General features: G+C 36.7%; 1 protein-coding gene across 9 annotated transcripts in view; it reads left to right on the forward strand.

Moving 5' to 3' along the window:
* The window catches only part of LOC131431442 (uncharacterized), a 400265-nt gene that overhangs the window by 323457 nt on the left and 61034 nt on the right, over positions 1-15774 (forward strand). For all 9 annotated transcript variants that reach the window (XM_058597155.1, XM_058597156.1, XM_058597160.1 and 6 more), the window contains one exon: positions 1958-2579. In XM_058597155.1, the coding sequence (XP_058453138.1) occupies positions 1958-2579 (622 nt within the window). The remainder of the gene's footprint in view (positions 1-1957; positions 2580-15774) is intronic.

Genomic DNA, 15774 nt, shown 5'->3' on the forward strand with positions numbered 1-15774 from the left:
AATTATTATTACAGAATTCAGTCTTGTAAATTACACCAATGATGGTGTCCATTGTGACGAAAAGTTCATTTCGCATTCCACAGGTGGTAGAAGCCTGCTTAATAAATCACATTTTTTCATCCACTTTGATTTTCTATCGTAGCACTTAAGGAATGCAAGTAATCCAGCTCTCAACTTACCGTCAGATTTTTTTTTTTGAATGGCTCAGTTTTAACAAGCTATACAATCAGCTACTTCTAGGAGAAAGATCACTATAAGCAAATTTATTGGTCCCAACCTTCAGAATTATAATCTGTTGTTCAAATGACTACTTTTCATCAGAACCTTGAAGTTTTGTAAATTGTAAATTGAATGTTTATTCTGTTCTTAAAATTTCATTTTAAAAAGGGCTCTAATCGCATAGAGTTCAAATGTTGGGTATAAGTTTATGTTTGAAACAGAAAAAAATAGAAAAAAAACTATGGAGACGTCATCTATCCTTGGCCAGAGTGAAAGGAAAAAATTAAAGTGACGTTATTGTGTGATTTAAATTGTTCGAAAACGTTTCATTATTGGAAAGGCATACAACTTATTTTTCGAGTATATTTCCGGCAACATTTTTTTATACACAGTTTTTGTACAACTGATCAGTCTTGCGGCAAATTGGTCTCTTCATATGTGCAAATCAAATGGTTTTTTATATTCAAAACGTGCGTAAAGAATCATCCGATTTTGTGTGTTTACAGTCTGATTAACGTTATTAGTGTTATTGGAGCGTTTGAAGGCAGAAATTGCAAAGAGACGACGGCATATGGCAAAGAAAATATTTCGTTTCATCAAGACAACGCTCCGTGTCACAAGTCAATCAAAACAATGGCAAAACTACATGAGTTGAACTTCGAATTGCTCCCACATCCACCGTATTCTCCGGATTTGGCTCCCAGCGACTACTGGCTGTTCGCAGACCTGAAAAAAAAATGCTCGCCGGTAAGAAATTTCGCACGAATGAATGCTGGATTTGCTTATATTAAGAATTTAAGGTATACGAAATGATTTCCGATCCCGGAAGCCAGTGACCACAAGGAAAAATCGAGAATTATTAAAAATCAGCAAATTACAACAAAAAAACGATGATTGAATTTTCGTTTCCAAATGTTTGGCCAATCGTTCTATGAAAATGCCAATTTTGTTACTCTTGTTCGAAATATTTGTAATACACCACGATATCTTTGTTAATCTTTCGATAGTATTCCGCCCTAATTTGCACAGATCGGAACTGATATGTGCGTAATTTTCGTATAAAACAGAAATAGTGTCGACATTGTTTTCACATTTCAAAATATGATAAGTCAAGCTAATTCAAAAAAGCTCAAAATCCATCAGGGACTGATATATGGGTTCAAGCAGTAGACGTAAGTCATTTAACCCATGGACACTCAGTAATAATCCCGTTAGTAAATTAACAATTCCATGTCAAGTACACCGAAGAATTTTTTTTTGTATCTTTACTTTCTTCGACGTCGTAATTTTAGCGGTTTCTGTTTTGCGAGGTGCAAAAAACGAATTCACGCAGTCTATCCACTGATTGCGATTTTATTGATAACAAAATTAGTCTCAAAGAAACACATCTTCGTCTCGTCTACCCATTCTTCGATTGATTCCTGTGAACATCGATAGATTGAAGAACCGACGTATTGCCAATTGGGAATCCAATTTGGATTATACCAAACCTAATTCAATTTGTTCGATTGATGAACGCTTCGGCTCATTTAGTCTTCGATGTACGTTCACAGGATACTATAGCATTCCTCACACCTTGTGTTTCGTAATTTGTTGTGTTGGGTGGAGTGCCGAAAAAAATTTGTTCTATGGTGTGGGTTTGAATAACCAAATGTTCCCCAATTTTGCGTTTGATGTGTAAAGTCAAGAAAGTTTTTAGATTGACAATTCGATTTTTTTCTTCCTTTTGTCACCACAGGACCAAGCATGTCAGCTTTGCTCGATCGTACACGTTGACATCCTTCGATGAAGCCATGGGTGGTCGACCCCGTTTAGCGGCTGCTCGAAGCCAAGAAAGACTGATAGGCGGTAAGAAACCTACGATAACACTGTCGCAACAGCAACCGACCGCACAGTTCGGAACGCCCATGCATTCGATCCTTCAGCAACCCAACCATCAGCCACTTCTAGCCCAGCAGCTCCAACAGCAGCAACATCAGCAGCATCAGCAACAGCAAATGGTGGGCCAACCGCAGCCACCCTCCATTCATCAGCACATTCACACCCATCAGCACCTTCAACATCTTCAACCGGTCCATCCTGGCCAGCTCATTAGTCAGCATCAGCATCAACATCAGCACCAACATCATCACCCGATGGTCGCATCACAATCCCAACAGCTTCATCCACCGTCCGGTACTGGCCAGCTCCTGATTCCACCTTTAGCACCAGTTGGAGTAGCAGGCTCTCAGCAGGAGGTCCTAGTGGTAGAGAAAATAAAACGAAGTGCCATGAAAACACAAGCCACTCAAACTGAGGTTTATTTGGGCAAGAAAGCGGCACCCCATCAACTTTCGTTGAGTCCCCGAACGATTCATAGGGTAAGTAGGAAACGTTTGAGCTTTGTTCTTTCGCTTGGTAGAATTTGTCCATTAATCATTTCTGTTCGGATACTTCTCGCACAACTGTAATGTTCTACTACCAAAAGTTCGAAGAAAATTTTGTTACTCACGACTTCTATCACACAACCAAATTGTTTGAGAAATCTGTGATTAAAATCACCTACTAGTGTAATGGAACCTTTCTCATTAACTACTGTATGAGAAACCATTAAACTTAATTTTTGAGCACTACTTCCGGTGCTTTCAGGGTCGGAAACCGAAAGTCGAGGTCACTAAAGTGAGTTTGTTTGGCCTTCTACTATCAACATTAATTATTTTGATCAATGTTGAGTCCAGTTTTGATGTTTTCATGTTTTTTTTTCGCATCTTCACTTATATGACGTTTCGAAGATTCTAACACTTATCACTTATCAACACTGTTCAATATGAAAAACCTGTTTTAATCCATCTAGTGCTAGTAATTGTGCCTTTCTCATATATAATCTAGTCAAAATGATTCTCTTCGAGAACAGAACCAAGAGATAGGTTGTGCATAACTAGTATAACATAGAGAATGGAACAGTTCTCTGATCGGTTAGGCCATCCATTAGAAAACGAAGTGGGTTTACTTCCAGCACCAAAACCCGAGAATCGGTATAATCGAAGTTGGTTCGTACGGCCACCAACTAACATGACGTACAAACTCTACTAGTTTTTATTTAAATTTTGAAGATTTTACACGATTTTGCCATTGTACTCTAACCGATGGTTTAAATTTTTGTTGTATCAGAAAATATGCATTTGACCCAAAGATTGAGAATATAGGTTTTGAGTCCAGCTTAGATTTTTTTTTTACTGTTTTTGATTCGCCTGTTAAGTGATGGTGTACAATATTTCACACATTTTACCCTATAACTCCGGAGACGGAAGTCGTATCCAAACGAAATTCAGGAATTCTGTATCGGACCGTGAGACCTTTCATTTGAATTTAGGAATTGTGGAATTGTGGAAATCGGTCAAACTATCGCTGAGATCTTACGTGTTTTGTTTCGCCTGTTGAGGTGACGGTATCAAATTTTGAACACATTTCACCCTATAATTCCGGAACCGAAAGTCAGATCCGGATGAAATTTGGTTGTTTTATTTGGGACTATGATACCTTTGATTGGACCTCAAGATTGTACAAATCGATCACGTCATCTCTGAGAAAAGTGAGTGCAAAATATAAGAGAAGAAAAAATGAGTAGTTGTCGGGAAAGCAATGAAAAGTCTTGGCATTACATTCCTTTTGTGGAATTTGACCTTTCTGTTTCAACAGACTTCACAGCCGATTCTTAGTGTACAGAATCATTGCATGGCTAGTACTATGGATCCTACTGACACTAAGAATCCTTCCAGGTCGGGGCTCGAACATACGACAACTGGCTTGTATGACCAGCGTCCTATGCATTGAACCGCCAACCCGGGCAGTTGTCGGGAAACGACTCTTGAATTCGTTTCAATATTCTAGATGTCCAATCTTTAACAACTATTACTATATAGGTATATTTGATATGAATTTGATAAATGATGAACTCTCTTTGAAATTTATTTTAAAAAAAATTAGTAAGGAAAAGTATGGCTCAACTCAACTCAACTCTGTGAAAATCCATAACAATATACACTAGAACTTCAATTTACGCGCAGTTTCGAGGGTGCGTACATTAAATTTCGCGTACCCTCTGAGTACGTTCTGAGACTAAGGAAATTCTTAAAAAAAGTTCCAATTTCCAAAAACTACTTGGAGTATCGTCCTTAGGGACTACACTGTTTCACGGCAGGAACTAAAACAGCTAATGCCTTTTTTGCTTGTGGTTCATAATTTTAGAGCTACACATTGCTCTATGTCTTCTGTTCCGACTGTCACTCATGACTGGAGTATTTCCTGATATCTGGAAATCTGCTTATATGTTTCCTGTGTACAAAAAAGGAGACAAGAAGAACGTTGACAATTACCGTGGTATCACCGCTCTTAGCGCCATTCCTAAATTGTTTGAGCTTGTCGTTCTGGAGCCTATTTTTAATCACTGCAAGCAGTACATCGTTGAAACTCAACACGGGTTCATGCCGAAACGCTCAACGGCCACTAACCTACTAACTTTCACGACGTTTATAATGGATGCTATGTCTAAAGGTCATCAAACGGACGTTGTCTACAAGGATCTCTCTGCTGCTTTTGATAAAATTAATCACGCTATCACAATTGCCAAATTGGACAGACTGGGCTTCGGTTCCAACATTCTTCGGTGGATTCAATCGTATCTTTGCAATCGGCGGCTGGCGGTTAAGATCAATGAAAATGTTTCCAAGGAGTTTTTTGCTTTTTCTGGTATTCCACAAGGCAGTCATCTCGGACCACTGATATTTCTACTGTATTTCAACGACGTGAACTATTCATTGAAAGGTTCACGATTATCTTTCGCGACTTCAAGACTCTTGAAGATGCCATTTTCCTTCAGAGGGAGCTTGAAATTTTCTCCGAGTGGTGTGAAATTAATAAAATGACGCTAAATATCAGCAAATGCTCGATTATCACCTTCACACGAAAACAAAAAACACCTATTCGTTTCAATTATTGTCTTCGAGGATCAGTGATTGATAGAGTCAATTGTGTCAAAGATCTTGGCGTTCTTCTCGACGAACAATTGAATTACAAGCAGCATATTTCGTACATCGTGGCAAAGGCTTCTCGTTGTCTAGGATTTGTCATGAGAACCGCCAAGCATTTCACAGATATATATTGTTTGAAATCTCTCTACTGCTCGCTTGTACGGTCAACACTCGAATATTGTTCGTCAGTATGGAACCCTCACTTTCATAATGGAGCTTTAAGACTTAAATCAATACAGCGCAGATTCGTTCGTTTCGCTCTTCGTCGTTTGCCCTGGAATAACCCTCACCAGCAGCCTAGTTATGAAAGCCTTGGGATGCTTATCGGACTCGATACTCTACAAGTACGCCGTGATCTGTTCCGTGCAATGCTAATTGCCGATATTTTGACGAACAATATTGATTGCCCTGCTTTACTTAGTCAAATCAACATCAATGTTCGTTCTAGAGCTCTTTGCAACAACAACCTCCTCAGAATGCCTCTACGTCGTACTAGCTACGGAATCAACGGTGCCGTTATTGGATTGCAGCGAACCTTCAATGGCGTATCTATGAGATTCGATTTCCATTTTCCTCGCAGCAGAATAAAAGAGAATTTTTTGAATATTCTTAGAAATAATCATTAGGACTTTAGTTTGTCTGTTGATTAAAATAGATATATAAATAAATAAATTGCTTACTTGTCTATTTATAGCTGTTCCAGGTAGGTTCCCAGTCGTCCAAGAACTTCGGAGAATACAGGCCTACAGATCTACACGAGCAATCAGCAGTTTATGAATAAATTTTCAATACTGTTCATAGTAGTTGTTTACTTAGGTATTTTGATCTTTTCTCGGGACATTCTCAGTGGTCCAAGAACTACAGTGAAAACTGATCTTAAGAGCATTCAGCAGTTTATGAACAGTTTTTCAATTCTGTTCATAATCATATAGCTATATACTGCTTACTTGGGTATTTTGATCTTTTCTCGCATGCGGTATCACGAACATGGACCGAGAACGATAAGTTCGTTGCTGCCGTTATTCTTAAACTCCAGGTAGTTTTTGGATAACCTAGAGCAATCACAATTATTCTATTGATCGCATGTGGTATCACGAATGTGGACCGAGAACGATAAGTTCGTTACTGCACGGTGTTACACAAGTAGATCTTAAGGCCTGAACTCCAAGTAATATTTGGATGAGCCAGCACTTCCTAATAATTCGTCGCAATGATTCCATATATTGATCTAAACGCAAAAAGTATAGACCACAATCAATAAACTCGCTAAAGTCATCGGTTACATTGGTAGACCTTAAGGCTTGTTCCGAAGAGGTTTTGGATGAGCGAGTTCTTCAGCAGATCTTACCACAGTATGTCAATTTTCTGTAATTAGTCCTACGAGTACATACCACATTCAATAGTCATACAAAAGTCACCCGTTAAGTGATTATATGTATACAATATCTGTTTTCAAGAGTATTCTTGGAAGCCCACGATCTTATTTAGATGCTTCGAAACTAAACAATCTATTACTATACTATTCACAACATTCAATTTCCTGAAGGTAGATTGTTTTGCATATGTATATAAATTGAAAATTCCACCATTATGCAAAAATTATATAAATTGAAAATTCCGCCATTATTTCAAATAAAGCGCGTAAAAAAGTCGCGTGAATTAAATTCGCGTAAAAAAAGTTCGCGTAAATTGAGGTTTTGGTGTAGCTTGTATTTACGTAAAATCTATACTCGAATAACGATTTTTTTTTAAATTTCCAATCGCTGAGCGTTTCGTTCAAGAACTAGTTATAGCAGAAAAAGGTATAGCAATAGGGAGCCTTAACTTCACTTTTAAAAATAATCAAATCATTGGTTTTTATGATACAACCTTCTACGCAAAAGAGTTCCAAATAATCGTTTCGGTTAATGGGCCGTAGAATCTACAAGTTTTTAAATATTACAACAAAAAATTTTTTTAAGGCACGAAGGAAGTACCAATCGATGCTTTTTGGTTCAGCTTGTTTTCTCGCGCCAGAATATATGTAACCCCTTGAATAAAGTATACATCGAATCTGAATAGCGGTTGAGGTTCTTAGAATTACCGTTTGGTGGACATGGTCGTTTCATTTGAATCGCTATTGCAATGAAACTTGCCGACAGAGCTAATAAAAGTCATTTTCATTGACTAAACGAAAATCACGAGAAATTAATGTCACTCTCAGCTTCGCTTGCAAACTATGGGACAGAAATTCATGCCCAGTCAATGACATAAGCGGAACAGTATATTCAAAATTGTGTTCTCTCTTTCATTTGTCCTTTCATTCATTTGCGGTTTTCAGTGAAAATCCCTTAGTGCGCAGTGTCTGTATTCCACCGATGCTCTGAGAATCGAAAATGACAGAAAAAGGTTTCACAATGACTTTTACCTGTTGGTGCTCGAATTTGTAGTAGTTTTGGTTTCCAAAGATGTAATTACTTCGATTTATCATATTTTAGTCACTTTTTATAGCCAAGCGTCACAGATTTTCAATACATCGATGAAAAAATAAGAATTGAAATTCTGCTAATGCTCCATGCAGACGTTATTTTGATTTCGTTTTGTCATAGAGGAAAGAGTGACGTTGGCAATTATACTCTCTCATATTTTCGTTGAGAAACGAAAATGCTTCGTCTCTCTTCGTTTGTTCTGGTGTCGGTCATTTACGAATGATACAGTAAAGTATTGAAAATGAGGCTGTTGGAATGGTTTCTTTCATTGAGAATGCGTGACAATTTTAAGCTCTGCTTGCCGATAATAGTTGTTTATACTTAGTAATTATTTTCCTTGAATTAAAATGAATTGAACAATTTTTGAATGTACCCTATGTACCCTATGAAAATATAGAATAGAAAATGATTCATGCATGGAAAATGCCGCAAAATAAAAATTCATACAAAATTTGGCCAACCTTATGCAATTCGGAGAAATCGTTCGGTCAATTGGTTTTGCAGCAAGAACCAAAAGGTATATTATCCTAATATGGACTATTTCAGATGAAATCGGATCATTTCGCCGAAAGTCGTTTCGCCTAATGCCATTTCGCCGAAAGGGTTGTTTCACCGAAGGGGTCGTTCCTTTTAACATCACATATTGAATTAGAAAACTGCAAATTCTAGTTATTTTTCAAAATTATCTATTTGTTGTAATTGCCTCCTAAAGAATTGATGTGGCGCAACCACATAACCGAATCAAAGATGGCTTTGAGACACGAAGCCACCGAGGCGACGCCGGCTGAGTTGGCCGCCGACCCGACGTCGGAAGCGTCTTGCATACAAACCTATAACCGCCTCGTTTGCCCGGTCTACTCAAAGCTAGGTTTCTTTACTTCAGTTAGGTCCGAACCATTAAAGTCTTTCTGGATTATTTCAGAAGTACGATTGTAGTTCAACAAAACAGGAGTAAACATTATCATTTCCCATTTGTCTTTATTTCAAATTAATTCCAATCACGATATGAAGACTATTGAATAATTCAACGAAATGGCGTTCGGTAAAATGGCTTTCGGCGAAATGACTGGCGGCGAAATGACCCTGATCCATTTCAGAGGATCATTTGCCATTTGAGCAGCAAATCTATTTAAGATTTCAAACTGCTGATATTCCGTTGTGTCCCTTTCAAACCAATAAAAATGTGGATAAATACCATATATGATACGGAATAAAAAAAATTAGACCGCTGGGTTTGTTTAAAACATCTTAAAGCTGGAAAACGGTTCACTTAATTTCGATTTTCCTCTATAAAATATCGTTGCTAGGTTGTTCCGCTATTTGTTTCCTGGCATAAATCGAAAGATTGAATGTGAATGAAACGATTTAAAAACACTAAAAATTATTTTATTATTTGGTTGAATACGTTTTCTTCTCCGTGCAAAGTTGGATAAATTTCAGCGATCCCTTAATGTTCCCCAGAATGAATCAAAATTACAAAATATTGTATTGTTGTGTGGCACTATTTTTTAATCAGATTTAAATGAGAACAATTCGAACATTACTTTGGAAGCAAACTGGCCTGGTAGCACAAAGTACTCGTATTCAGAAAATATCGTTATGCATTTCATTCGATATCGCACTAGTTGGAATGGTACTTCTGATTGCTCTAGAGCAACCACTATTCGAAACATCATCCTCTTGATAACGCTTTGTCGGGGAATAACCCCCCCCCCCCCCCCCATGAAAACGAATCTAGGTTGATATGAAATTCAACAATGCTGTTGTTATATCTTGTCAAAATACTACACAAAGCTTAGCAAACGATATTGCTTTTAATAGCAACCAGATGGTTTCTTTAACTTCAATTAGGCTAATGGTTATTGCTGTTAAAAATTTACTCTCCCTCAGTGATTGCACTGCTGTTTCGTAAAATTATATTATATGCAGCGAAGTTCTAGTCCATACATAGTTGATAAAGGGTCTGGACATGTAATGCGGGCTGACTTTGGAACAAATGGCATCTAGTTCTGACTAGTCTCGAATGAACTTGTTCCAAGGGGGTTAGATCGTTAATGCATGGACACTGATAATATTGAAGTGGCAAAGTTGAACAACGCTATCATGCAATTAGCGAGACAAGCTTATCGAAATTTTCAATTACCGCAGTATGTATAAATCATCGCATCGATTGAGCAACAGTTAAGAAAGGTCTCAAAATTATATCTCATACACATGCATCACACAGTAATCCGTAAACGGCAATGCTTGCAGCCGGACGGAAACAAAAGCATCCATATTTCATTACCGAAAGTATTGTTGCCGGAATCTTATTAGTTTTCCCACGAGAATATCCCAAAAAGGGTTCGTTATTGTTCGTAGAGAAAATTTATTCTTGGCATTTTCGAACTCAGGATAGCATCGCCGCCAGTATCCAATCAGGTTATGATTGGATACTGGTTTGCAATTGACGATAAATTTTACCTACCCGCTGGCATGTGGATCTTTGTTTTGCTCAAGAAAGTTCTAGAGTAATTTCAACAAGCGGCTTCGGCTTTTTGGTTTATACCTTGTTGGTAGCTTCTTCAACAGAAATGTAATTCAATCTGAATCAGATTACATAGACAAACTACATGGATGAACAAACAGAAGCTCGGAAAACTTTATTCCAAATCGCAATCTGAAAATCCTCAATTCCCAAAGAATGGTGAGACTTCTGTGTAGCACCAGATAATCGTTCTGATTGGGTTTGTTTTATTGTTTGCTGTGTCGGACCAGTAAGAAAATCATATTTTCCGATCGGAGATAATTTCCGTAAAGCAAAGCCTATTACCTATAACCATTTATGGAATTAGAACATCCTGTTTCAGCAAACTTCGAAGCCTATTCATAGTGTATAGTGATAGTTAGGCCCGTACCACGGATTTCGTTTCGGGAGAGGCCCTCAGAATATAAAATAATATAACTGAATAATATTACCTATGTACCTAATTCTCGGTGTGCCTGAAACTTATTAAAAAGTAACGCATCGTCACGTTTGTAATTTACTAACGAGTAACGCTTGTAACTTTTCGTAGCGTCTATAACTCATAAAAAGTAATGCATGTAAAGCTTCGTAATGCCTATAGCTCACAAAAAAGTTACGTACGCAAGCAACGCTTCGTAACGCCAAAAATTTATAAAAAGTAACGCATATAACGCTTGTAGTTTACAAGCGAATAACGTTTCGTAACGTCTTTAACTTACAAAAATGTAACGCTTCGTAACACCTAAAACTTACAAAAACGTAACGCTTCGGAATGCTCCCTGACGCCTATAAGTTACTGAAAAGTAACACAGGTAACGCTTCGTAACGCCTATGATTCACAAAAAATTAACGCATGTCACGCTTCGTAACGCTTCAAACTTACAAAAAACTGACGCTTGTAACGCACTAAAAAGTAACGCATGTAACGCTTCGTCATAACTTACAAAAAGTAACACTTCGTAACGTCTTTAACTCATAAAAGAGCGACGTATATAACACTTCGAAACACCTATAACTATCTTAAAAGTAACGCATCGTAACTAGGTTACCGCAAGAATTTAACCCTTTTAACGGTTTTAAACATTCATAATTTCCACAACATAACTCATATGATTTGTAACCCTCAATCTAAAAAAATCATCACATGCAACGTTTTCTAGCTTCTTTAACTTAACGTAAAACTTCCCATGAATGACCTTAACGTTAAATCCTCTCTAATTGGAACAAAAAAAATGCCATAATACTTTTACTCAGGCGTTGAGCTTCAAAAACTAAGCTACTATTTTATGAATTTTATGTATTATTATTTATTTAACCCGGCTAATGGTTGTCTTCTTTAAGTTAGTACAGCGTGCCAAGCGTTAAATGAACGAAATTACTACACAAAGTAGTCATCCAAAAATTAGCCCCAAATAACGGATCAGGGTCATTTCGCCGAAAGCCATTTCGCCGAAAGCCGTTTCGCCGAATGCCATTTCGTCATTAGTGTTAATATCATAATTGGAATTGATAAAAAAAGACAATTAAAAAATGATTATGTTTACTCCCGTTTTGTTGACCTCACCTCGTACTTCTGATATGATCCAGAGACTTGAATAATTTTTGTAGGTTTATTCATGATCCTCAGAATGGAATTCCCAAAATAACTTGTTGACTTTATTAGTGTAGCTATCATGCAATTTACGGAATTTTCCGATAACTGAGTTCAGATGAAAAAATATCTAGTGCGGCTTCGCCACGGCGGGTCGGCGGCCAACTCAGCTGGCGTCGCCTCGGCGGCTTTGTGCCGCAGAGCCATCTTCTCTTCGGTTATGTGGCCACATGCAGAGATATAATAGCAAAAACATATTTTTGACCCTAAAAAAATGATCCTTTCGACGAAATGAATTTTCGGCGAAATTACCCTTCCAGCGAAACGACTTTCGGTGAAATGACCCATTCGACGAAACGACTTTCGGCGAAATGGCATTCGGCGAAACAACTTTCGGCAAAATGGCTTTCGGCGAAATGACCCGCTCCCCAAATAACACCTAGCAATAGGATATTTGGTCGGAAGCCGTTTCGTCGAATGCTCTATCCGCTGACTTGCTGTCGGCCTCTTGCAAATAAATCGGTAATTGCCTCGTTTGCCCGGTCTACTCAATGCGGAAAAATACTGGAAACATTTGCGTATTTTGTCGATTAAAAAAGACTTAATTTTATGGTCAGGAAAACTTTTTGATTCTATGTACCGGGATGGGAATCGAATTCAGTTAGACATCGTTAATACATACATCATTGGTTGATACACCAAAGTAAATATTAATTCATTATATTCAAACCAAAGGCAATAATTTGATGATTTGTAATCATTTGAGTCTATTAAACTAATTATACCTTTCTGAAAATTCAAATACGATTATCACAAATAAATGTACTCAATATGAGCCAAGTTTAACCTTGAATACAGCTTAACAAAAAATCTTGTTACTCTGTGCGTTAAACTCATTAAGCCCCAAAATATCGTTCAGGAAACCGCGGTGTTAGTAAATCAAGCAGCTGATGATAGAAAACATTTTCTGCGATACTCATGAGTAATTTCAGAAATGAGTAACAAATCATCAAAAATCTCATAATTCAAATTTGATGAAACATTTCAAATGAGTTCAGTTTGGCAAACCAATTATTTTTCACGTAGGGAGAAACCAATTCGTCCAATTACACTAAAAAGAACATTAACACTTTTTCAAGAATTGGAAAACCAACTAAAAGAATTTTGACTCAATAAACATGTTTTCAATTTTTACTTCGATAATTTTATTTGGAACTCATTAGGAATGTTTAGGTCGAAGCTAAAAAAATTACAAGCAATGATTAAATCATATTTAGTTGTTAAAAAAGTAGTAATTTAATAACCAGAGTATGGTTCAATATATAACAAGCAATATGTTCGCTCATAGTGATCTTTCTCCTAGAATATACATGAAATTCAATGAATAATTATTGAATAGTTCCGTTATACATGCAAAAATAGCCAAACATGCTTTTGTTCATAATCATTCATTCATCGTAATTTAACAAAACCTCAGTTTTTCGTCATGAATATCAACAATCTTTTCATATCTGAATATTTCAAGAACGACTACTTTTAGGAGAAAGGTACAGTCTGTTACATAAGAGCTTGGTCACTGTTGTGAGAAAATGAAAAGACTCAACACGAAAATACTTTTGAGCATTGTTTTATTAGGTCAAAAACGTACATGCAAATACATTAATAGCAAGTCCAATCCCGTCGAAAAAAGCCCAAAGCAGTTCACGTTGAAATACTACGCCACTGAGCAGTTCAACATGCACCACTATGCAAACATAAGTTTTCTACTTGAGAAACAACAACAATTCAAGTTGTATCGAAGTACAGTGTCTTTAGAGATTTTCTTTCTTTTCTATTTTGTGTTGTTTATTGCAATATGAGTTAAATAATTAAAATCAAGATTTTAGTTGGGTGTTCGGTCACAAATGGTGACTTTTCAACCCTATTGTATACATCATTAGATTATTACTATTAAATCATCATTTGCCTCCGCAATTCTATCATTTTTTGTAGGGAAAATTACTTGTATAATATAATTGGGGATAGGAATTTATATACTAACTAATACAAAGAGCGAATCGATTCATTCGAAGATTGCATTGATTTTGGTCGCAATTCTCGTACAGTATTTTAGGACATTACAACTGGTGGTTCTTTTTTATTTCGAGTCCGTGTAACTCATTTATACTAAACCAGGGAGGACGCTTCAAAATCATTTTCAAAAGTTCATTATGAAGCCTTTGATGCGTTTTGGTGGAACAATAACTTGACCAAATTGGTTCTGAATAAAGCATTGCTTATATGATAATTTGTTTATATATTAATCATTTGTTCTTAAGTGGTTATATACCTTCCGCCTTGAGAAAAGAATTCCAATCTTTTGATTACTCTATGAAATAAGAAAACGATTTTATTTCTATTAAATTGAAAATCATCGAATAGCACAGCGATGCTTTTTAATTTATTGAGTTTTGTTTTGATCCGACTTCTGGTTCCGGAATTATAGAGTATAATTGTGCAAATAATGAAAATGTAAGCACTATCTTCTCTTGGAGATGGCTGAACCGATTATCACAATATTAGATTTTAATAAAAGGTATTGCTGTCCCATAAAAAATTCCAGAGTTTCGTTTTGATCTGACTCAATAAATAAACTTGGTATTATATTCCTGTAGTGGAATTTGACCTTTTGTTTCAACAGACTTTGCAGCAGATTCAGAGTGTACAGAAACAATGCATGGCTGGTGCTACGATTCTACTGACACTACGAATCCTTCCAGGTCGGGGCTCGAACATACGACAACTGGTTTGTAAGATCAGTACCCTAAGCATTGAATCGCCAACCCGGGACTTCCGGTTTCTGAATTACAGGGTGATTGATGTAAATTTTCCAATTTTGAGTTTACTTATTCACTTTTCTCAGAGCTGAGATTCAAAAAATAGTCTTACGGTCTTTTATAAAACTTCCGAATGTCATCTGAATCTGACTTCCGGTTCCTAAATTACAGGATTAAGAGTGTTGAACATTTCCAGCAGTTTTACAAGGTTGCTCGGGGATCAAATCAATTCCAATCCCCGGATTCCGGTTCAGAAAGCATCGGTAAAAGCGGTAACAAACTCTAAAATGTAACGAGTTCAGCGATGACTTGAACGATTCTTACAAACGTTGATTCAAATGAAATGTTTCTGACCTCCGATTTTGGAATTACAAGGTGATGTGTGTCCAAAACTTCAAACCTTTTTATAAAGCGCACCGAAGCGCACAAAACAATACACCGACTCTAGGAACGAAGCACGCTGTGCGTGGTGTTCGATTTCGCACACGTAATGAAGAGAACGAAAACCAATACCGAAGTTCGGTTTGGAAAACACAAGGTGCTGAGGTAGAGACAAATCGTAGCCACCTTACGGGATGTGCGCTCAAAAGTTTGAAAAAATTGAATTGATTCAAGTTTATTTAAAATATACATATAAAATTTTTACCAGTAGCTCAGTAATATCGTACCGGTGGTATAATGATGTTATTGAAAACTGCAAAAAATATTTACATGCTGTAAAAAAAAGATTAAAAATTCAATCTGAAAATATTGTAGCTAAACTAGTCGAACTTCGATTAAAATATGTCTCTTATATTCCTATTGAATCAGGTTAAATTTTATCCGGATCCAACTTCTAGGGTGATGTAAGTTAGAAACATGCCTAACCTTTATATAGGGTAAGGGCTCCCTATTTCATCCCATTGTTAAGGACGTTACCTTAAAAACCTGATTTAGCCACTAAAATCAATACAATTTTTTTCATATTTCTGCTTCATTTATATGCTTAAAATTGGGAATTGATTCACATTCCTCTGTAATTAAAATAATATTCAAAAAATCAGCTAAAAACACTTCTGATATGTTCACTACTGTGCTCCTAATTGCATCTCAAAGGTTTTATATTCATCCTATCGTTGGTCCTTTATTCATCCCATAAATTAGCAATGACGACAGCAATCAAAAC

This window comes from Malaya genurostris, chromosome 2, assembly GCF_030247185.1.
Source record: "Malaya genurostris strain Urasoe2022 chromosome 2, Malgen_1.1, whole genome shotgun sequence".
Taxonomy (NCBI): Eukaryota; Metazoa; Arthropoda; class Insecta; order Diptera; family Culicidae; genus Malaya; species Malaya genurostris.